This window comes from Oreochromis aureus, linkage group 10 (assembly GCF_013358895.1).
Source record: "Oreochromis aureus strain Israel breed Guangdong linkage group 10, ZZ_aureus, whole genome shotgun sequence".
In the NCBI taxonomy this organism is placed as follows: domain Eukaryota; kingdom Metazoa; phylum Chordata; class Actinopteri; order Cichliformes; family Cichlidae; genus Oreochromis; species Oreochromis aureus.
Genome location: NC_052951.1, coordinates 21,761,559 through 21,786,534, shown reverse-complemented (window position 1 = coordinate 21,786,534; position 24,976 = coordinate 21,761,559). Strand labels below are relative to the sequence as shown.

Here is a 24,976-nt window from a genome sequence, read left to right as displayed (position 1 = left end):
CAAGTGCTTTCTCCCCCCTCCATCCGGTCAAATAGCCTTCTTCCAGCACTCACTGGTTTTCCATGTAGGCTAATGCTCTTTTCCCAGAGGCGAAGGGAGTCCCACAACCACTAATGCAGTCAGCTTTTTGATGCGCCAGAATACATTCATCCTCTCTTACAACGACGATTCTTTACTCCATTCAAGTTGCTCTTTTCAGTTTTGCCAATTCGAGACTACGAAGTGACATCTCCCTCTCCATTTTCGACAACTGTTAAAGACTGGTAGGTGATAATGGCAATGCAGCCATGAAAAATGCTCATTCGGATCGCTGTGAGATGAAGTTGGAGGTCCTGCGTCAAAATAACACGGGGCACAACTCGGGCAACTTTTGACACCGACCCATCGCTTTTTTCTTTCTTTTTTTCTTTTTTGAGACTTGTGGTTGAAAGAGGTGTGTTGCCTGCTTGGAGCTGTTCATGACGGAAACGATGGCGCTGAGTCTAAACTGCAGGACTAATCCCAAAGAGCAGGCATCAGTTCAGAACAGTTTCCCAGATGTTGTTGAATTAAACGTCGGGGGACAGGTTTATTACACGCGTCATTCAACTTTGGTGAGCACCCCAAATTCGCTGCTCGGTAAGCTATTTTCTTCTAAAAAAGACGCATCTAACGACTTAGCAAGAGACCCCAAGGGTCGATATTTCATTGACAGAGATGGCTTTTTATTCCGGTACGTGTTGGACTACCTCCGGGATAAGCAAGTTGTCCTCCCGGACCACTTCCCGGAAAAAGGGAGGCTCAGAAAAGAGGCTGAATACTTCCAGCTGCCCGACCTGGTGAAGCTGCTGACCCCTGAGGATATCAAGCAAAGCCCGGACGACTACTTCCACAGCGACTATGAAGATGGGTCCCAGGGCAGCGACCACCGGCAGTGCCCGCCACCCTCTCTCGTTCCCGCGGACAGAAAGAGCGGGTTCATCACTGTGGGGTATCGAGGGTCGTGCACCATGGGCCGTGAGAGTCAGAGTGACGCCAAGTTCAGGAGGGTACCTCGGATACTAATATGCGGCAGGGTAGCCCTTGCCAAAGAAGTGTTTGGGGAGACGCTGAACGAGAGCAGGGACCCGGACAGGACCCCGGATCGGTACACCTCCCGGTTTTACCTCAAGTTCAAGCACCTGGAGAGAGCTTTTGACATGCTGTCGGAGTGTGGTTTCCAAATGGTGGCCTGCAACTCGTCAGTCACAGCTTCGTTCGTCAACCAGCACACAGAGGACAAGATCTGGTCCAGCTACACAGAATACGTTTTCTACCGTAAGTCACACTGGTGCTTTAGTGAACGAAAGGTCACCGTTTGCAGGCGTGCACGCACACGCAAACTTGGAACGCCGCTAGAAGGCGCACATGGGTTGTCAGCTGGCGTGAGGGGAATATCTGGCTGTGGGGATGGGTGGGCCTTCCTAGCTGTGGACTCTTTTGAGTGGTGTGAGCGTGCCAGTCACTTTATAGTGGGTGGTGAGATCCGATTGTCTGTATGGCAGTGCTCTTACACCTGACTTCTGCCAGCAGATTTGCTCGTTGACCAGCAGCCTGGAAGATTTCCATGATAAAGAACCATTATATATAATTCCTTGCATGGATTCCACATTTCTGTGCCCTGTAGGTAGCCTGGATCTTCCTCTTTAAACGCAAGCACAGCTGCAGAGTCAGGTTTGCATTCTCAGTTGAAGTCTGAAGTTTTGTGGAGCGAAACCTATTAGAGATCATTTCCTGTAATTGAGGTTAAGCAAAGGTTTTCCACTTCTCCCTGGAAGCAGTGAAACCTTGCAGCTAACACATGATTGACAGGCTAGTCTGTGTTCCGATTCTGGCGTGTTCAAATCTATTACAGCATGCTGCAGCCTTCAGTGGGCTCTTATATTTCAAAAGATTTAACCAGATTTTAAAAATTTCACAACCATCTGAGCCAAGGCAGTTGTGAGAGCAGTGATTCATCAGTGCTTGCCATTTCTTATTATGGTACAATTTGCTATTCCACCTCCTCTCTGCTTTTATCCAGACCATCTTTTCAACTTCTTGCATTCCCTCATAGCTTTTGCTACTGCTTTCCTTCCATTTCGCCATCTTTGCTGCTCAGTAGCTGCTGGCAGAGTGGTAGTAAAGAAGATATCATCATGACTGTTATACTGGCTCTCATAAGATTTTATGAGGCAACAAAATAATCCATATTTTTTAATCTGAGAGTATATAATTTATAACAGACGTCATAATGATACTGTGGATGTTCTTAAGTTTTCAGTACCTGACTGCTTAGATGACAAAGCTTTTGTCACACAACCCCTGAAATGGTAGCAGGGGGGCATTTTTAAGAAAACAAGAACAATTCTGGAAATAAAAAGGCCTCAGATTTGATTTGACATATTCTAAGATAAAACCAAGTCACTCAACTACCTCACTGCATTTGATCAGGAATTATATCATAGCATTATGAGTACATGTAAAGACTATGGGATCCTATACTGGTCATAGTTACCATCCCTTTCAGTTTCTTAATGTGGAAACAGTGTTTGGGTCATAGATTTTTTGGAAAAGGGCACATTTTTCTTTAAATGTTGCCTCTGTACACCTATACAGAGTGTTTTAAATATAAAATCAGTTTGTTGGTTATTGGATGGATATTTCAAAGGATTTTATGTCAGTCAAGGAGAAATAGTCCTGCAGTCATGCACTTTAGTTGTCTTCTGTGGTCTTTCTATGTACCAGATTGTTGATTTTGCCACTCCTAAAGTTTTTGCTGTCTCCCTCATAGCTCTATTTGGGGTTTTCAGTTTAATGATGGCCTCCTTTATTTGCATGGACATCTCTGCGGACCTCATCTTGAGATGTCAGTGAAAAGCTGAAACCACAAATTACAAGTTCAACGCTTGGAATCAACTCAACATGTTTTATATGCATAATTTGCCATGTAATAATAAGGGAAGAGACCTCATTTGGCCATAAAACGTCTTGTCATTCAATTCAAATTACTTCTGAGTCTCTGAAAATGGAGGACTATGCATAAAAATGGCTGCAAGTCCTAAAAAATGATTGCACTTCTTTTATGAAACTTTTTTGAGTTAAAGCTGAAAGTCTGCAGTTCAATCACATCTTGACTATTTCAATTAAAACTGTGCTGCGGTGGCCTATATGTCTAACTGTCCAAAAACGAATGGACAGAACTGAATGTATCAATAGTTTGATATTAAATTTAAGTCTTGTCACATAAGCAAGGTACAGAGGACAGCATCGTGAATATAGATGCAAATAAAACATTTTAAAGCTGACAGCAGTGTTGTGCCAGATATCATCACGTGAAAAAATAAAGGAGAATATGTTTCAATGTTGTCAAAAAAGGTTACAGTTCTAAAAAATAAGAGTTGTGACCCTGACTTATCTCCCAGGTAACACTCGTAATGCTGCAATCTCTCGGTTTAGTATTTTGTGAATACGTGTTCATTTTGCTGATAATTACATTATATTCTATGCAGACTTCTGACTGGCATCCTTTTTATCCCAGCAGAAAAAGAAAACAGTGCAAATCAGCTTGTCTGTTGCAGTTTTTAGCAGCAGCCATGTTCTAAATTCCTATTCCATCCTCATTCCCAAGACATTTGTAATTACATAGCAGACCGTTCTCCTACTTTAAAAAACTGCAATAAAGCATTGGACACTGTTTTATATTCATAAGATTTTCTATTTCAAAAGGTAGACATCTAACCCAGTTTTTTAGCACCACTGGCTTTGTTGTCTCAACTCAATGCCCAATCCTCCAGATGTTTGGCAAGTGAAAAGAGTTCTGAGCTAATCTGCACAAATTTTTACATTTAACATTACATTCTAAAACGCTTATTTTTTAACATGTTCATACAATAAAATAAGGCCTTTATTAAATATTACAATAATCTTTTTTTGTGCATTGACAAACTTGTCATTGCCCCCAAACTTATGGACCTGACTGTTTTGCCTTTGTCCACAACTATGGAGAATTTTAAATCAAACGTTCAAGGTGTGATTGAAATGCAGACTTTCATATTTAATTCAAGGGGTTTAACTAAAGTTTTGTTTTTAGTGTTTAGGGTTTATAGTAATTGGTACACATAGTCCAACATTTTCAGAGGCTCCAAAGTAACTGGACAAACTAACATCTTTCAGACATTTTTAAATGAGTGCCTGATGTTTAGAATCCAGGGACATAACAAGATACTGTGTTTTGTCCCTTGAGATGCTCTGCTAGGTCTTTACCATCAGCTGAGACTTGTGGGTCTTTGCACTCGGTTTTGTATTTACTAACTGAGAAACATGCTTTAATGGGCTGAGATCAGGTGACTGACTCGGCCATTGCATTGAGAAACCCTCGGGTTGCTTTTACAGTATGTATTGGGTCATTATCCATTTGTACTGCAAAGTGCTGCGCTGTTAGTGTTGCAGCATTTGGCTGAATCTGAGGACAGTATAGCACCGTACACTTCATAATTCATCCTTCTACTTGTATGAGGAGTCACATTATCAACAAACACTAATGGCAGCCTGTTTGACCTGAGCTTTCTCTCCTTTTAGTTTTTTCTCCTCACATAATTCATTCTGCTATTTTTAATCTTGTCTGATCTTGTAGGCTGTTTTAGATATTCTCTGACAAAGTCTAATCTGGCCTTTCTGTTATCCATTCTTTTAAAAAATATCAAATTGTTTATTTGCCCCCCTCCCCTGTGAAAGTTTTATTTGGGGCTTTCAGCCTAACAAATATTAGTCCTCACTTGTGTACGTGTGTCCTCACGTCATACACATAAAACTGCTTGTTATTCAATTCTAGTAGCTTCTGTATGTTGTGTCACTTGTCAGTCACTTGTTGATTAATTTGGAATGGTAAATGAACTGGTTCTTATGTAGCACTTTTCTACTCTGCCTGAGCACTCAAAACGCTTTATATAACTTACCCCATTCATAACAGCTTCTACTGAAGTGCTTTCTATCTAACAGTCGCAAACATTCCTACTCCTATGGATGCATCAGAGAACATCTTGTGGTTAGTATCTTGCCCAAGGATATTTGGCATGCACACTGGAACAGCCAGGGATGAAACCATCAACCTTCTGATTAGTAGATGACCTGCTCTACCTCCTGAGCTACAGTCACCTCAGAATCCAGTATAGTGGTGTAGAAAATTATATATTTGAAAAAAAAGAAAAAACCCCAATAAAAAAAGGAAAAAACAAGCAAACTGATGGACCTAACTTCATTTTTTTCCACCTCTGGGATGAGGGCCAGAGCCCCTGGTTTCAAAAAACACTGAGTCATGCATTCATCAGCGGCCTTGGGGAAAACCAATGCTAATCACATCAGTCAAATGAACATGTGGTCCCAGAGCAAACTGGAGTAATTAAAAAAACAACAAAACAAAAACAAAAGAAAACAAATGAACAATCAAACATAAAAACGATTTGCAGAGCTGTGTCCAGAGCTCTGCATTAAATGCTGGCATAAAGCACAATGACTCGAAGGCTCTTGGCTCTCATAACCTTCAGAAGTAGCACTAACAAGCTAAATAAAGTGGTGTTGAGGGCTGCTCAGATGAACACACACACACACACACACACACACACACACGTACTATAGACACAGAAGTGTGTCACTCACATTGCTTATACAATATCTGTGGACTGCTGCTGCCTTTCCTTGCTTACTGACAAACAACAAATGCTTCCTGGCTTTGTTGACAAATGTTCAGCTTGTTAGAGGCCACACGCTCAAAGGAGAGTTCACAAACAGTGGCAGATGTGCTTTGGCCTGTACTTCACTTCACAGTAGATATGCACACAGGTAAGCATGGTATTTCTGAGCTTGTATAATGCTGCAGTCATCTAGTGGATTAAATGCAGTCACTGACAGTCCCATGTTTATCTGCCTGTCACATTTTTGGTTCGCTCATCAGCCCCCTGTCTCCCCCGCCCCCACGACGCACACACACACACACACACACACACACACACACACACACACACACACACACACACACACACACACACACACACACACACACACACACACACACACACACACACACACACACACACTCTTCCTCTCCTTCATTGTCTGTCTTCTGTCTCTTTTCTTTTCATGTCGCCTCATTTTGTCAGTCATACCCAACTCTTCTCTCTTGTCTCGGTTCCCACTGTCCCTCTCCTCAGCTTCATTTTGCTACATGCGCCGCAGGGGTAAGGAGCGCTGTGGCGGCACCAGTTGCCTTTACATGCCTCACTGAAGCGTCACGCCTTCTGTCTTGCTTCTTATTCACATCTTTGTCTGTGTGTCTCTGTAATTATTTATTTTATCTCCAGATTTCTCATTCCTCATTTGAGGTATTCTATCAGCCTTTTTAATGTACACTACTGTTAAGTCTGTTAAGTTATGTGTGCCTACTTTTGCTTACTTGTCATCTTAGGCTGTTTATGTTTTAGGAAGGATTTTACTTGTTTCAGCTTAGCAATGACCCCTGCACTGAGCAAGTTCCATAAAAAAAGATTTGTCCCACCGTGTTCTGGAAAAAAAACAAGTCTGCTGTGTATTTAGCCCTTCCTTTAACCTCACTTAACATCTTTTGGATGAATGGTATCATCAGCTGGAGGTCTTACCAGTTTCACTGCCTTACTAATGCTTATGTGGCTGAATGGGTGCAAATCTCTGCAGCTAGGTTCCAAAATCTTGTTAAGAATATTCCCTGAAAAGTGGAAGTTGTTACGGCATGACAAGGAGGACTGTTGTTTTGTGAAGAGCTCTGCAAAAAGTGCATTTGCTGTCGGTGCAGTGTTCAGTTGTTTAAAGAGCTTTGGCCATGTAGGGAATCTACCTGACACATCAGTGTTACCATTACCAGCTGTGAATCATTTCCCTTAGGCCTCACAGTGGGTTCTGTACCAAAATACCCTACAATTAGCTAGCTAGTGTTACCAAAAACCTAATTGCTTGTTTTAGTCAAATGAGTATCTTCAGGGAAAGCAGGCTAAACAAGACAATGCTGTGTCAAGTTTTTTTTCTCGATTTTTGTCCATGGATAAATCTTTCTTTGCACAGCAACAGTCTTGATTGTCAGCTATCTTGTTATTTTATATTTAGAACACACACAAATGATTAAAAAACACACACACACACAACAGAAATGACTGATCTTTAGACACATTTGGACAAACACTTGATCATGAAACCCGTTCTATTAATGAAGCGTTTTAATGAAGGTTCTTGTCTAAAAGTCCTGACGTCAGAAACTAGTATGTTCCCCTTTAGGAAAGATATTTGATACATTTTGCATATTTGTTCACAGAAAACAGCTCTAACTTCTAAATTTCCATCAGTTAAGCAGCAAAGCTGTCTTGAGCCATAACATTTATACCACCATGCTTCAGGCCAAACAGAGCATTTCAGCATCTCCTGAAAAGTTCTGTTTGACCTGCACCAAACTGTACCAAGGTCTACTGTTACTTTGGCAAGAAACAAAATTGTGCTGCTAAAATAGCTCAGATAGTAGATAGATACAGTGTGACACCAAAAATTACTAAAGTTATGTGCAGATCCTGTGGTGGCATTTTAGGGTTCTTGGAGACTTCTTTCTGCATCCTTCTCTTCCTGAGTTGAATTTGTTGGTGCTGAATGTAATGGCAGTTGCTTGAAATCTACACCACTTGTAGATGATTTCCCTCAAGGTAACATAATTAATTCAAAATATTTCAAGAGCTCTTTCGATTCTGGCATCATGACACCACACACTTGAATCTCAAACAGAGCGCTGACCCAAGATAACAGAGTTTTAATTAAGACATATTTCACCTGCCACTTCATAAACTGGTTCATATCGTTGGCACCTTGGACCTCCATTCACCCATTCATCCATCCATGCATCCGCCCATTTTCTTCTTCTTATCCTGATCTAGATGTGCAGTTTCCCTGAGACCATCCTTTTGTGTATTTAAATCATGACTATTAGCTGAAAAAGTGAATTGTATGAGTATGTCATTTTTATTAATCTGTACTATTAAAAAAATGATTGGATATTTGTCCTGTGAAAACATGTTAAGGAAGCAAATCTATTGGCTGTACTTTTTCAGTGACTCCAGATGCTTTGCTTAGGGGCATTGCAACAGTGGATGAAAAGGTAACTTACCTTCTATTCCCAACATTGTCAGCCTTCACTCAGGGAAATTGTATTTTCTTGCCATAAGCTGAACCTCCTCTATCTCTTCCAATCCTCCGTTTGCTTGTTATCCATCACCCTGTATCCTCCTCTCCTCTAATTGTACCTATCAATCTCTTTCTGTTTCAGGCTATTCAAATTCTGAATAGTCTCTGAAGCCTTACAAGACAAAGTGTATTTACCAATTTGTTGCATGGCTGAGGTGACTGATAATCATCTCTTTTGACAGTTACTTCAGTGAATTGCTAACGTTGACCACAGCAGAACCTTCAAGCAAAACAACATCTACCATGTGGCAAAAAATATTTAAAGTCCGCAGAAAAAAAATGATTTTGTTGGATCAGGATGTTTTCCCACCAAGGCTTTATTTTTACCTCCGCAGAACATGCCAGTGAGTGAATTATGTGTCATCACAAATGGCCACTTTCATGCGACCACGTATGCTGGCGTGTGACACACTATGCCATTAGCTTTTTACGCACAGACGAGTAACTCCTTGTGTGGCAAATGTGATTTGGCAGGTGGCAGCAATTACGGTGTCTGTGCTTGTGTGTGTGTATGTGATAATGCGTGACCCATGTTGCACTACCTGAGGCATTTGCACACCCGTTGAGCCGCCAGCTAAACCCACCTGCACTCTACCAGTCTAACATACACAGAAAGACACACGCATCACCATGTGAAACTACATCATGCTAATCCTGCAACCTTCTCCCAGACTAGTCAGTGATGACATTAGCAGCAGCGGCCCCCGTGCTGCAGGCCTGTAGGAAGTGATTAGCCGAGGAGCAGACAGGCCATGACAGCTCTGAGGAGAGTCTTGATAGAGACAGCTGCTACCCTGGCCTCAGCACCACAGGGGAGTCCACCACCACACACCTCAAGTTCGCGTTATTTAGAGTGAGACAGAATGGGAGAGGAAGCAGGTGGGGAGTACAGTTCAGTGCCTGAAAGAAGGGACAAATACAGATACGGACACTTTTCTTTTCTTCTTACAAATATTTCTGCTTGTATAACTGCTGCTGATACTGCTTGCTCTCGCTCTCTCTATCTATAGACATATATATTACTTCGGAAAATGGCTGGTTTGACCATTTTCACAGGAATGTTTTTATGTTTGTTAAGCCGCTTATCAGTGACCTATGAATCATACAAAACATAAAAGACATAAAAAGGCACCTATCTCAACGGATGAATAACAGACTTAGCAAAGAACCAGTGTTGAGCACTTTGTTACTAGCAGCTTGTTACAAACACACAAAATTTGCTCCAGTTTTTTTTTCTCTTTTGTCGAATCTACAAAAATGCCAAAGATAATACAGTTTGACAGGCATAAAATACCAACAAGCTGATTCCCAAAGTGCTATTAGCCAAGAACTTGACATATCTCAGCATGCACGGTGGGCAGAGTATCCTTAATGAGCTTTTGGAAACAGGACTATTGCAGGTCAAAAAGAAAAAGCTGCAGAAATAAAAACAAGCAAAGCAAAATGTCATGTCTAGGAAATTGTAAAATAGGGGAAAAAATCTGACAAAGGACCCGAGAGATGCACCTGGTCATCTATACTGTTTGCTGAAATGTTATTGGAAAGGTGGCTTCAAGAAACCATTCTTAATAAGGAAGGGAAGCCGGGAGAAAAGAGTGAAGTATGCTAAATTACACAAGAATGGGACTGAAAATCAGTGGCAACAGGTCACCTGTTTAAAGTTGAATGTTCAAATTCTCATCAATATGTAAAGAGCATGTCACGGGAGAGGTACAGCAGTGAGTGTCAACATTCATCTGTAAAACAAGGTAGAGGCTCTATCATGGTTTTGGGCTGTATCTCAGCCAGTGCCGTTGGGAATCTTGTCAAAACTGATGGAGATGGATTTTGATCCACCTTGCAGGTCTAACTTTACAGGTCGAAAGTTAGACCTGTAAGTCTCAGTTTTTTATGATGAATTTCAATATATCTTTGCATGTTTAAATAAATTGCTCTAACTATTTCCCATTCTCTTAGCAAGATATAAAGAAAAGGGGGTTTCTCAAGGCTCAGTATATGTAGATAGATTGTCTTATACTTGGGAACTGGCTATTCTAACTGCTACAGCTGTGTGTGTTTTTTTCCTTTTTAAAGCTGTCTCAGTTAAAGCCTCAATAGAGCTCGAAGCGGGAGAGAAGGAAAAAAAAGATAAGATCTGGGAATAAGAGCAATGAAAGAAAAGAGTTACTTAAAGGTAAACTCTAAAAGTAGTCTAGGGCAAACAAAAATGAACTCAATTTTCACTTTTGAAATAGAGTTTACTCACCTTTTGAAAGTGATAGAAAATACGTTATGGGATATGTTATAGATAGATGTCTTAAAAAGTAACCCAATCCTGAAAATGTGGATTGTTTTGCATTTATTTAGCAGTTTCTAATCAATTTGGCACATATAAAAGCAAGAGGGCAACAAGGAAACAAGGAAAGGCCAAGTGGGTCATATAGAAAGAAGAACTTGTTTGCGTAGCCTCATTTTGAACTTCTCCCTTAGATGTTTGGTGTAGCTAGAGTAACTTTCCATGATCCCCTCCCACTGGAGAATATGGGGAATTACCAAGCTCGGAGACAAAGAAAGAGGAAGAAATACACAAACAAAACAAAGTGAACAGTGGAGCATCAACAACAAGCTTTCCTAAGTCCTCGGTGACTCCCTACTCTCTTAGCCGTCTATCAGTCCATTTTCTTTTCCTCTGTGACTCCTGGCACTCTATTCTCTCTGCGGCGGTGGCACAGCTGATATAATGCTGATGCTCTTTCCCCGTTGTGTTGAAATAAGTGCACTGTGGTGCGACGAGGTGTGGAGCGTTGCCATAATGACAGAAACTGCAGCTGGAGAGTCTCTTCACAAACTCAACCCACCAGCTGGCTCCTGCAATGCATCAATGCTTTAATAACCCTGCTATGTGCGATTCCAGATTGGCTGTAAATGCAATGTAAAGGGTATACACGAAAAATTTCTCACATCTGCAAATGCATTGCCTAATCATACAAACGTCTGTTTCCACTATGGGAGTGCATGTGTCATGAAGTTAAGTTAAAAATTTCTATAGCTGTATCTAACATCTGAGTGCAGAACTATCATAAACTATTGAGTGTTGACTGAGGAAGACATGTCTGACTTTGGTTAGTCAGTTTCTATATTTGTATTGAAACATTCAATTCAAATGGAATTTCCCTGCAGCAGTTTTAGTTGATTATGTCGAAAAGTAATTCACAAATCTTAAACAACTAAAATAAATCCGAAATGTTTCATATATATTTGGGCTTATGAAGGTTGCCATTTCACATGCACAACTAGCTGACCTGCAGTCAAGCAATTGTTATTATTTCTAATAGGATGTAGTGCTGTCTTTGTTTGTAGTTTCCAATCAAAAGGACACAAGGGAAGTGAAGTAAGGTTTTCATAGCTTAGCTTTCTTATAGATAAGAAGAGAAGAAAGGAGTGCCTTTGGATATGGATGGTATGTTAATGGCGCCTTTGTCCTGATGCATTTTAGGTATTTAGTTGACTAAAAGATCTTTCAAACACTGCTGGTTATAAGTGACGAAAACCAAGTGCCATGCAAAGTGAGTGGAAATTGCTTTAAGAAAGGTTAAACATAGGCAAATAGATGCTTTTCTAGCTAGGCAGCAAACCATCCACTACAGCTGTTTCTGCCTCTGAAAGCAAACCAACAGTCACGATCCTGATCTTTGAGGATGCTGATGAACTGCCAGTTCAGTCAGACTAGAAGTATTCAGTGTTCTGCAAGTTAAACTAAAACAGGTGCTAAGATTGATATGACTACATCGATTGCAGCCTTATGGCTAGGAAATGTGCATCTGCTGATGACTGTGGATAGAAGAAGTATAAGGATACAATGAGATGGATGCTAATCTCTGAAACTGCTCTTAGTGGATCATGTTTGTCATTAAATGATAGTTTTATTCTTACACTTCCCTCTAATCCCCCGATTTAAGGATTCCCTTTAAGTTGTTGTTTCGAAACAGTCATGTTATTGATCTTGTCAGTTATTTGTCTTTAAGTTCCTTGAAGTTTCACAAAACTTAAAGAAGTTTCTTTATTCAGAGAAAACCTCAAAAATCAGACGATCCCATTTGAGCAAGCATTTGGCTACGGTGGGAAGGAAAAACCCTTTAACAGGAAGAAACCTCTAAGCAGAACGAGGCACAGAAAGGGGCAGCCATCTGCTGTAACTAGTTGGGGGTGATGGAAGCGAGACAAAAGACACACTGTGGAAGAAAGCCAAAGATTAATGATAACTAATGATTAAAAGCAGAGTCGTGTAATAACACACAGTGCGTGAAAAAAGGTGAGTGAAGTAGAAACACTCAGTGCATCCTAGGAAGCCCACATCAGACAAGATCTGTTGCAGGTAATCTGAGCCAGCACTAACTATATGTTTTATTAAAAAGGAAAGTTTTTGGCCTAATCTTAAAACTACAGAGGGTGTCTATCTCCTAAATACAAACTTGGAGCTGGTTCTACATAAGAGGCGTCTAGAAGGCTGCAGACTCTGCTTCTCATTCTACTTTTAAATATCCTTGGAACCACAAGTAAGCCATCAGTCTAAGAGCAAAGAGCTCTATTTGTGTGATATGGTGCAATGAGGTCTTTAAGATGGGGCCTGATTATTATTGATTAATTATTGATGGATTAAAACAAACATTTATCTTCATATATAGGAGTTAAATGAAGGGGGTTGTAATGTGGCACTTTCTGAGTCCCGTCCAAGTTGCCTCATCTTTTTAATTTATCAGTACCTGCATTCAGCTCCATCGGGAAGAAAACTTCACAAAGAAACCTCACAGTTTGATCATGTTTGGAACCATTTCTTATTCTGTTGTGCCTCATTAGAATCACACATTGTCGCTCACACAGCAGTGGTCCACAGCCCGTTCGAGCATATGGTCATACCCTTGTAATTTCATTCCTCGGTGCTTTATATCTTCCTGGGGCAGAATGACAGTGCCATTTCATTTAGAAGCAGCAATGAAGTCTTTATGTGTATTAAGATAGCTAGAGGCACTGGTGTAGTAACTCCAGAGGAAATTATCTCTGGCAGAAATTGCAAAGGTAACTTGTGATACCAGCCGAACGTGTCTCGGTCTTAGAAAGGGCTTTGTTTCAAATTTCCTTCCTTTACCACTGAGAGAAAAGATGCAAATAATTGTCAAATGTCTTTATCCTGAATGTGCTAGAGCCCAAAAGAGGAGAAATAATTAATCTCAAGCCATTACAGTTACATCTTAAACAGATACCTGAAACCATAAGTCATGGAGCTTCCAGAGAAGAGTGTCTGGGCACTTTTACAGCTGTGAATGTCTTAAAGGAGTATATACTATATTTAAGCAGTTAAACACTTTTAGCAGGCAGTACCTGAAGTTTTACCACTGTTACGGATTATTCCAAACTTCTACACTGTGTCTCATTAGTAATCCCTCTTTGTCATGTCAGGGTACTCAGCTGCTTGCTAGAGCATACTGTCATCGCCATTTCATTCCTAAGTATCTGTGAAGCTCCCTGTCCATTAAAACACACACACACATGCTGTAAGCATATGCATGGCATGCATGCACACATGATCCCTCCTCCCCTCGCACACGCTCGAAGGTTAACTTTATATAAACAGCTCACAGATGAAAAATGGCTCTCATTAGAGAGAAGATTATAAATCAGACTGCTCACTTAAACACACTTAGTGTATCAGCAGATACCTGCAATCTTTTCACTGTTGTGTAGCGTACCTACTGCCTATTAATTTCAGCCAGAATGAATTTTGTGCAGTGCTTCATTACAAAGTAACACCTACCATCCACACAAATTATTAGACATACCATGCTGAACCTTAAGCCACCTCATGGCCTAACATTTCTGCTGTAATCTGTTTTCTTTGCTTTCATCTGTAGCTCCCTTTTAAGACTGAGGGGGATTTACAGGGTAAATATATCACACTGAGATCAGAGTTCATACTTGAACACAGTTTCACCTCTCTGTCTTTTCTCTAGAAAGCAGAACTTTCAGCTTGTTTACATGCACATGCCTTCATAGGCTGCAGCCTATTTGTCTCCTCTGTGTGGGACCTAACTAGAACTACCACAGGAATCCTCTGTGGTAGTTCTAGTTAGATTTTTATGCTAAATATAACTTGTTAAGATCATTTTGACATGTTTCATGTATTATTGTGTTATATTATTATTATTATCCATACTATTTTATTAAGGATTTTTATATCAGTGGCATCTAACACAAAAAAGCTTCCACAAATTAATGAGCATAAACAAATAAAACATTGCAGTGAAAGGAAGGAGTGGTGTATTGTGAAAGAGTTCCAGAATGGAGTACAAGCCATACACATTTTGAATAACAGATCATTACAGACTCAGCATCTTTTTTCATTTTTTGAATTTCATTTACCGCGATTATGTTCTCATTATACTAGCAGTGCTGAGAAGGCACTGGAATATTTGCGAAAACTAACCTGCACAAATAATAAAGCATTTGGACAAAAGTATTGGGCCAGACCTTCTGGTCTTTAAATTCAGTTTTTTTCAGTCACATTGCCATAGTTGTATAAAATCAAGCACCAAGCCATGCCTTGAGAAACACAAAGAGCACACAGAGTTTAAGCATAGTACTGTAGTAGGATGCTACTGTGGCATCAAGTCAGTTTGTCTAATTTTCTCCTAGATATTCCACAATCAGCTGTAAGTAGTATTACTGCAAAATGGAAGCATTTAGGAACCACAGCAACTTAGCCAGGAAGTGCTAGACCACATGCTGGAAGTATATCGTGTAAAAGTAGACAGCGTTCCAAACCTCCTCTGACATTAGCATCAGCACAAAAACTGTACACCGGGAGCTTCATGTAGTTTTCATGGCTGAGGAGCTGCTGTAGGTGTAATGCGTGGGTGGCCAAGTGGACATATATATATATATATATGTGTGTGAATAAAAACAAAAAGACTACTGAGCAATCACTTCTTGGGTTTTTGGTTGGCTTTGCCTGATTAAAATCCAGTGAAAATAAACAGGTGTTTTTCATCTGATAGGCAGGAGGATTTTTAGAAAACCAAAGCGTCCACTGTAATCCCATCTAGCCCACAGTCTTGTTTACTATTCATTCTATAATGAATTACTGAGAGCTGTTCACAGTAGACTGCCCAGTCTGTGGCAGCCCAAAACAGGTCCCTGGCTGTTTGTTTGAAAAAGTAATGGTTTGCTACTGAGAGCCCTATGTACACATACAACCTGTATAATGGTCTCCTAACCGCACAAGCCAGTATTACCTGTGTGTAGAAGATGATTTGCTGGCTGTGAACCTGTGTGATTATGGTCTGCAGACAGGAGGTCTGTTGATAAATTGGTTTTGTGGGACAACAGCAACCGCATCAAAGTGTAAACATCCCACAGCACATATGCACAAATGCATGCAAGTACACACTCGCACAGACTATATAGATAAGATCAGACAGCATTCTGGCCCAGAGACACATTGTTTACCACTGGATTAACCTGGCCAAAGCTTTAGAGGGATTAGTAAGCAGTGTGCGCCTTTACAAAAGTCAACACAACCAAGGCACCAACGCTAACCACAGTCCAATCTGCAGACTTGTCTTTGTGTCTGCATGCAAGTGCCAGCCGTACCAGGGACTGATATGATCTCAGGAGTGCAGCAGGCTCATTTGTACATGAACATGCTTGTGTGTGCTGGGATGAGAAACAAGCAAATGGAGCAAGACAATTATCTACATCCATCACTTCAGAAACTCATTTAGCCAATTAAAACTGTTACAGGCTGACATTTAGGTGCAATGATCCCATTTTAATAATTAAGACTGTCATGCACACGCACATACACACACACACAAACATGTGCACACACAGAAATACACATACACACGCACACACTAAGCTGTTAAAATGGTAGGATCAGAGCAATAATGTAGTTGTCTCATAATATAATGACATGTCCTTGTTGAAGCGCAAATCTCATTCATCCTGATTAGGAGTTTGTGTGTGTTATATTTTCTTGTGTGTGTGTGTGTGTGTGTGTGTGAGGTGTAACATGGGACACTAGCCTTTTCAGAGTTCACCCCCCTGTTTTCGTGCGACACTCAAAAACAAATGTCACTCTGCCTTCTGTTATCAGACATCATTCGCCCTTTGCAGACGCTCTTCTTTGTTCTACTTCTTAACTTCACCCAGCCTCACTTCTCTTTCACGGATGAATACACGATGAATACGTGATCAGCTATGCTTTGTTTCTTTTTTCAGCTAGAAAACATTGTGCGGCTGGAGAGATGTGCCACAATGCGCAAACAAACCAAACAAAATTAGACTCAAAAACAGACAAACGCTAAAGAAAAAATATTTATATGAAATTGGCAACCATTAATCCAAAAATTAATATTTAAAATAACTATTCAATTTACTTTTGAACTTAGAATCTCTTTAAAAATGTTTTTTTTTATCATGTGTGTGATTTTGCTAGTGTTAATACCTTCTCAAGGCCATTGGAGGACTTTGCCTTGTTTGGATTTTTGATTTCCAGCTCCTGTTTACTGGTCAGGTGGTTTGTGTTCTCACTGTAACACTTAGGGCATTGTAATTCTGTGCTGTTAGGCACACCACATGGGCCTTCTGGATATTTGTTAATAAAGTTTTCAGTGCGACAGAATATTCTATGTATATTATATAAGCAACTCTTTGGATGAATAAACTACAAAAAAATGCATTTGTAATCAGTTACAGTTACCGAGATGGGATACACCCAAAAATATTCTAATTACCTCTTATAATAAAAATGTATACAATATTTGTAGACTATACCAGTCATCTTGTTGCATTGCATCCTTTTGTTCTGCAGAAATACCTTCATTTATATTGGTGGACAACGTGGGTTAGCAAAGTTACTATGATGAACTTGAATGCAACGCCATGAAGAGGGGGATTCATGTAGATCGGCTCAGTTCATTTTGTAGTAAGCACAAAATGTAGCACTGTTTTTGACTAGTTCTTTTCTATTTTTCTTTTTAAAAATTTCAATCACTTTTTGTCTGCCAGTCCAATCTTTTTGCAACCAGTGAACCAGGCCAGGCTGCCGGTGCTGTCGTTCCTTGGAATTCAATAATGTTTTCCCTTTTCAAATCGGGAAACATTACTGTGCAGCGTAAAGCATTTCGATGTGGACTGTGGTGAAAATGTAGTCCACATTAAAATGCTTACTCATTACATTCAAAACTGCGTAACTAGTAATCTGTGACGTACAGCTACATGCAATGGCCTCCTTCCAAACACTGAACTTGAACTAAATACATTTTTTAAAAAGGGGAGGCAGAACAGAAAAAGGGACAGCAGTGAAACAAACACATGATGGCTAATCAGAGCACAGCTAACTTTCCAGTAATGGTTCCAGTATATGTCTGCTGCATTACAAAGTTTTCTGTTTTAGTAGTTTTACAGCTAACGTTATTGCAAACTATCAATAGATGCTTAGATATGGCTCAGTGGCAACACAGAAATATGCTTTGGAATGAAATCTACAAGTGGGCGTTGAGCATATAGGCTACAAGCATATTTTCCTCTGTTTTTTGTTTGTCTTCTCAGGTCTCACCTTCCTCTTCCGTATTTCCTGCTGCTTTAAGGATTTGATTCTGAGCCAGTCATGCAGATCAGATAGGTTTCAGTTTTCTCCGGAGCATTTAAAACATCGTGGTGTTGTGGTGAGAGCACAGCCTTCTCTCTTCCGTAAACAATCTGCAACTGTTTGTTTTACTGATTCCAAACATTAGACCTGAAGTGAACAGAGTGATATAGCTGCCAGTGTTGCAGCTGCCGACAGATGTTTTTTTAAATTCAGGGTTGAGCTTCTGTCTCATTGTGTAGTCATTTCGCTTATTAGCCTTCGTCTCTCTATTTCCCTCCCTGTATTTCCCCCACCCACAATGGGAGTGTTTGGTAGGTGCTTGAGACCTTTGTCGTTTGCTGACTATATTCCCGTCTGTATTTGCCTCTCCTTAGCCCCCTTCATCCTGCAAGAAATGGGTTTAGCTGTGATTTCACCCTCTCTTTCTGGAAGAGTTGCTGCCATTTCTTTCTATACTCTGTCTTTATCATTATTGCTCTTTGCTTCACTTTTTCGTTCCAAGTGCCTGAGGAATAAAATCAGGGGCAGAAAAAACAACAGTCCCGTTGGTCCTTTTCATTCTGTGGTGTTTTATTTTCTGCTCCTCTCCCACTGATTCAAGCTTTTTATTTCCTTGTTTCTTCAGTAGATTCTCAAACCCTTTCTAATGCTTACTACCACCAAAGAAATATAGGTAGAGACTAACAACAACCAACAGGAATGAAAATACAGTAACCCAGTTACATTAAGGATGAAAAGATGCACTTCTTGGTCTCTTGCGCCTCTTACATTAACCACATGTAGCATAAATACTAAAGAAAACTTTTAAAGGTCAGATCAAAAAGGGTGGGTAGGACTGAGTTGGTTCTAAGGGAGGCTGGGTCCATCTTCCTGGTCTCAATTGTGAGCAAGTGTTGCCCAGGTGTGTGAAGAGAAAGTCAGGGAAAAGGTCAAAGTTTTTAAGAAATCCATAGGCCTCTTTTGAAACTTTGTTTCAGTTGTTCCTGTTATATTATAGCTTGCATGCACACTAAGAAAACAATGACTTAAATCATGAATTTCTAGTGACGTTAAGATGATTTAGGACTATCTTAAATCCACACACACACTGCTTACAGAACTGATACGGGACAAGACCCATCTTGCATCTCAATAGATTCATCAGTCTAAGTCAGTGCAGTTGAAGCAAACCATGCACGTAGTCCACATGCCCTTTTCCCCACCCACGTGCTTCAGGTCTTCCTGGGTAATCCTGACGTGTTTCCAGGCCACATGGGGTATTTAATCCGGCTATAATTTTTAAGGTCTTCCACAGGGTCTCCTATCAGGTGGATGTGAGAATACAGAATACACGCTCACAATCCAATCACAATGTGGCTTCAGTTCAATTAATTTAAATTTTACTTACATATTTGCCGAACAACAGCAGTCACCTGAAGGTGCTTCTTATAGGCAAAGACAATATTACAGACACCAGTGTCTGCTTTTAGGTGTTTGAGGTTCCACTGCCTAAAGAAAGCTTTTAAAGGAAGCTCTGAGGCAATGTTCATTTGGTTTGTAACTACAAGTTTGAAAATGAGTTCATCAAGTTTGAAATGCAAGCGTCCGACTGATGCTTGCATTTCGAAACTGCATTTGCTCCTAGCGTAACGCAACTGAATCTCTGAATATCTGTCTGGACTGTTGAGTTGCATTGTTGTTAATGTAGCCATCATGTTCTGATAGTTAAAAAGACAGAGAGAGAGAAAGAAAATAATTCCCATTATGCTGCACTTTTTAGACGTTTCTGTTGTTTGACTGTTGTCACGGTCCCTAAATCCATCCCTAAACTGCTTCAGTTCAACAAACTTTTAATAATCAAAGTTTGATTACTTACAAAGCACAAACACAAACAATGGAGATGGGGAGGAAAACAAACAAAAGAAGACGATGAGCCAGCCACACAATAGAGTCCATCTTCTCCCCTAAACTAATATTAGTAAGATAAACTAATCAAACTAAAAAACTGCCAGTAACTCCCAACTCAGCTCGTAATTAATAAATAGAAACTGGAGAAGCAGCAGAAGGATACCAATGCTGTTAGAGGTGACGGAGGGACTGAGGCATCAACTGCCAATTACATGCTCTGTCTTTTCTGGCTTTATATGTGTAGCACTGAGGCTTCTGCAGCCAATCAGAACTAGGGATAAATTAGAGGAGACAGCAGGATGAGAGACAAGGAAGATAGAAACGCAATGGAAGGGTAATAAATGTCTCTTTAAAGTATTTTAAAGCTCGGCAATGCTAAATCATTTTTAGCATTTTTTTTTTTTTTTTTTTTTTTTTACTAAGTGAACGTAATTAGAAAAAAAGCAATATTTGATTTCATTTTGACAATTGGAACTTAATCTCATTTTTTGGACACGTAAATCATCAGATCATTGATGGAGGCTAAAAGAAAACTGGTAACATGAATGTTGCTTCATTCAAACTATTTTATAATCATTGCTTTGGAGGCACACATTACAAATTGAAGATGCACTTGACTAACCAGCAAGGATATAGACGCATCTCAGCCTTGATTATAACGTGTATTAAAAGCACCAGGTGGCCTTGGAGCAACTTGGGTTTTTTAAAATCTCCCAGTTTTGGTGTTATTTCCCTCCTTTTTTTCCCAGTTAACATTTAGCCTTCAGTTGGTTTTCTTTGTGAAGTTTGCTTTTAAATCCAAGTGGTTTTGAACTGTTTGCTTTTGCATATGCATTCCTCCCATTCTGTTTCAGTGACAGTGATGTATTTTGGTCCTCCTGCTTACACAGATAGATGTGTCTCATATTGTAACCCTCATTCTTAAGAGGAAATTGTCAGCCTGTGTAATTGTGTGTGTCTCTCTGTAACATAAAGTAAACAGCTGAAAGGAGATCGTGTCAGTCACATTTCTGGAATGTCAGTTTATATTGACTCTCCAGTTTATGTTCAGCATGTATATTTATCTCAGTAAGACACTGAGTGACCATATATGACTTTCAGATATTGAAATCAAGACACCACTATCCAAAAGTATCAACAAAATGGAGCACATTATGTTTTCTAGACACATATACTGCTGCTGAGACAGCATGTTTCCATAGCTTCAAAGGGCAATACACTGACTCACATTCACTTCCTTCAGACTTACTAACATTACTGTGACTACAACTTGTTCAATTCTAGCATTACCTTAACCTTAACCTTTCACTAAGCTTTTCCACAATGACATTCTATTAGAAATTTACAGTAGGTCCCCACAAGATAAGTATTGCGTGCCTGCCCACCCACCTGCATACACACACACACACACACACACACACACACACACACACACACACACACACACACACACACACACACACACACACACACAAAATGCTTACGGTAAGACAGGAATCCATTATCAGTATGGAGTAGCCGAGAGAGAATGTGAGTGATGTGGTATGAGTGGGTGGGGTGCTAATGTGAATGGATGCTTCTCATATATTGCATGCAGCCACCAGTCAACTGAAGTGATGACTTTGTGCATTCACGCTGAGCGGAGGACTTCCTGTGATCAACTTGGTTATGGTGTGATGAATGCGAGTCAGAACGACTTCATTTTGGAGAGGCGAGGTGCTGGAAGCCTCTGCGGCAGGATGTGATGGCTCTGTTTTTGAATTCAGCTAGGAGCAACTTTCACACTGATAGACTCACCGGAGGTTCTGGTGCCGCAATAATCAAAGTTCATGTCTGGTTTATTTTAAATTGCTGCACGCTGCTGTTGTCCACTCCGTTGTAACGTCGTTGAGTCCTATTTCTTTCAGCTTTTAGGGAATTTAAGTCAGTCACACCCCACATTCCAGGATCTGTGTTTGTTTGAAATGGACATGGTTGTTTTATTTCATTTTAATGCACTACCAAATAACTGCATGTCAACAATTAACCTGTATACTTAATAATTGGTGTTTCCTTCATATTCTTGCTGCAAAGATTGATTGATCATTCTTTTTTTTCAAGCATAAAAACAGCAATATTGGAATCGTAAAAAGCCCTTACTAATGTCTGCAGTCTTCCTTATGGGCTGTGCACACAACTGCAGCAACCTCCATCAACAATGCAGGGCAGCTTGCCCAAGAGGAAAAAAAAACTTCAAAAAAGGTCTGTGAATCACTCTGCTCTACTTGTAGAGTGCATGGTAATAACTGAAGGCAACTCACAAAATTGCTGTGGTCATACAGTTTGCTGTTGTTTTAGGGAATGCATAAAAAAGAAACTGCAAAAAACTTGACATTTGAATCTAGTACCAACGTTTAAATTCTACAGAAAAACACTTTAGGAAGAAGAATTTAAAAGTCACTCTCTAAATTCTTACCAATGGGCCAGCTAAGTGAATTTCTTGTTACTAATACAAGAAATTCCATTCTGGACTCAATGGGATCTTCTTCTCCCCCCTCCCCCTATCTTCTTAACATTTTTTAAAATTATTATCAATTTTATTACTTGTAATCACTTTGAAATGATGGATTTCATCTAAACTATCCACCCTTGGATTTAATATTTCTTGTAACTGTTAATTCTATACTTGGGAAATGATTTAGAATAACTCTGGAACAGTGTTCTCCCAACTGTCTTTGACTTTTGCGTCTAACAAACTCCAGTAGGGCAGTTCCCATATAAGTCTTTCTGAAAGGCCCCTCAACAGTGAATGAGCGAATCAATCAGTCACTGCTACTCCTTAGTTTCTTCAGCTGGTGCAAATACTCGTCTAAGCCAGCCAATAATCTCTGTTTGTCCAGGAAATGTTCCTCGTGATTCCACAGCGTTATATGCACTATAAATTGTAAGGTCATGTGTTATGAAAGAGGTTATCTGATCTGGTATTATCAAGTGATATTTCCACTTCATGGGCTGGCTTTCACTGCTGCTTCACGCGCTCATGGATCATCAGATAAGGCAGCGCTTTGACAGGGAAGCTATTGGCTGCCAGTGCCTCTGGAGACTCAGACACTCCACAGCTCATGCTGGCAGCAGAAATGGCCCACATGTATGCATAAACACACAGACACAAGCATACACACGCACACAGATGCTCAGAAATACAGAAATGCATGCAGAAATACAGACACACAAATAACTGCATGTAATAACTCTGTTACACTCAACCCATTTTCTTATTGTCTGCATAATGAACATATGAGTGGGGTGGTTCTGGCCAGTGGTTGAGAAGATCACGCAGTTTATGGATTGATCTCTGGCACCTTCTTCTCATGTGCTGAAGTGGCCTTCATACAGATAGTGAATACCAAATGGGTACCAGTTAGTCTAGGTCAGGCAAACACCACAGCATAGCTGACCACTGCTGGTGCCTGAGCATGCCAGTGAACTGGTGAATGAGTGGAGCATTTTCCCAAATACTGCACACATATTACACTTTCTAATTTCAAAGAAAAAAGGTCATAGCCATGAGGTAGGTGCACTTATGGTGCAAAGGTATGTGAAAATGTGTATAAGAATTGTTACCAAATAACAACAATAACAACAAGAATAATAATAGTTGCTTGTTGGAGCTGAAAAGCTCAGTCAATCCACTGAATGACAGAAAATGTAATTAATAACTGTTTTGATATTGCACTTGCAACATGTTTCTTTTTTGTCAAACCCAAATTATTAAAATTAGCTATAACCTCAAATTTAAAGATTTGGTGAGTGATAATCAAATGATTATTATTTAAGTGTTTATAAGATATTGCATAATATTTAAAGATGTGAACGGTCCAGCTTTTTCCTGATTCTGATCAGTACCAATAACTTGGCTTTGGGTATCTGCCAATGCCAGTGTTTAATTAATAATCTGTATTCCTCAGCAGAAACTCGCCCTTTTAATGTTTTTAAGAAAACATTAAGTTCAACTTAAACAGCTTCCCTAAATTAGAAAAATTCCAAATTTGAATCTGTGGAATCATTGGTATTTATTATTTGAATAATAAATGCAAACAGCCCCAGGTGAAAAAAGTTTTATTGCTTCTGATTTATGTTCAGAAGTCTTATTTCAGATCAAAGTGAGAGTCATTAGATTACAAACTGCTGTCAAGTATAATAAATGTATAACAAGTAATTTTTAATGGCTAAACTGTACAAAGTGGCATATTTGTATTAATAATATATTCTAAAAAATGCAACTAACTAGGGATGAACCAGTGATGTGCTCAGAAAACGGAGAATTTCCCTGAGACCAGCTTGTGAACCAATATCCTAACCAAATATTACTAGTCTGTGCAAAAATACTTTTCTGTACTAGATGAAAATTAAATAGTAATGAAATAATCTATAAATGATTCAACAAAATAAAAACCTTTCAAAAAATCTTGCTACTGTGGTGTGTAGCCCGTTGTGTTGGCAAATGCAATCTGTCATGTAACTGGACAAATGGGACCTTTAGAGTTTTGATATGTGATCTGAAACTCGGATTTCCTGAAGACTCACCAAGTTTGAAAGAAAAACTAACATTCATCAACACGCTGTTCTTAAGGACTTTATGCAGATTTAGATTGTTTCTCCTCTTATTGTCAGAGGGTACATCACATGATCAAAGAACAAGTGGGACACTGTGAAAAGACGAGATGAAAGAGCAAATGAGTCTTGTTTTCACCAGTGTTCTTTTTAAAGCAGTCTAAAAGCACCCAAAAAAACCTCTCAGTGTAGAACCTCTGAGAGAGAAATGACCTTGAGGTTTGCCTAAAAAACAAAAAGATTCTTCACAGTCTCTTTCAGGGTGGGGGCCTTTGAAGTCATGATTGTTCTGGCTGAAACATACTGGGTGTCTTTTGTACATTATGATACCAGTGCTGATGGCTCCAGGAAATGTCTGGTCCCAAATGGAATTCTCTGTTGAATTCAATTTATGTGTGTCTCAGCGTGCTCTGGGGACCACTAGCTTCACAGCATACTATACAGTGGAAAAGATATATAGCATGGATGTTTCATCCTGATTTCTGCAACACCCAGCCTGGGGCCCAGAGCTGAAATGAACAGGAAGAAGATTGCCTGGTGCATATGTAAGAGTGCGGGTAGAAGGAGCTGTTGATGGAGTTCCTGCTTGTTTGTCACATTTTTAATTCCCCTAATGTT

The 24,976-nt window shown here is 39.8% G+C and overlaps 1 protein-coding gene across 1 annotated transcript in view; it reads left to right on the top strand.

Annotated features, from left to right (window-relative positions):
• Positions 1-470: 470 nt before the first annotated feature.
• The window catches only part of kctd16b (potassium channel tetramerization domain containing 16b), an 81,860-nt gene continuing 57,354 nt past the window's right edge, over positions 471-24,976 (top strand). The window contains exon 1 of the mRNA XM_031725921.2: positions 471-1,296. Coding sequence (XP_031581781.1) covers positions 471-1,296 — 826 coding nt within the window. The remainder of the gene's footprint in view (positions 1,297-24,976) is intronic.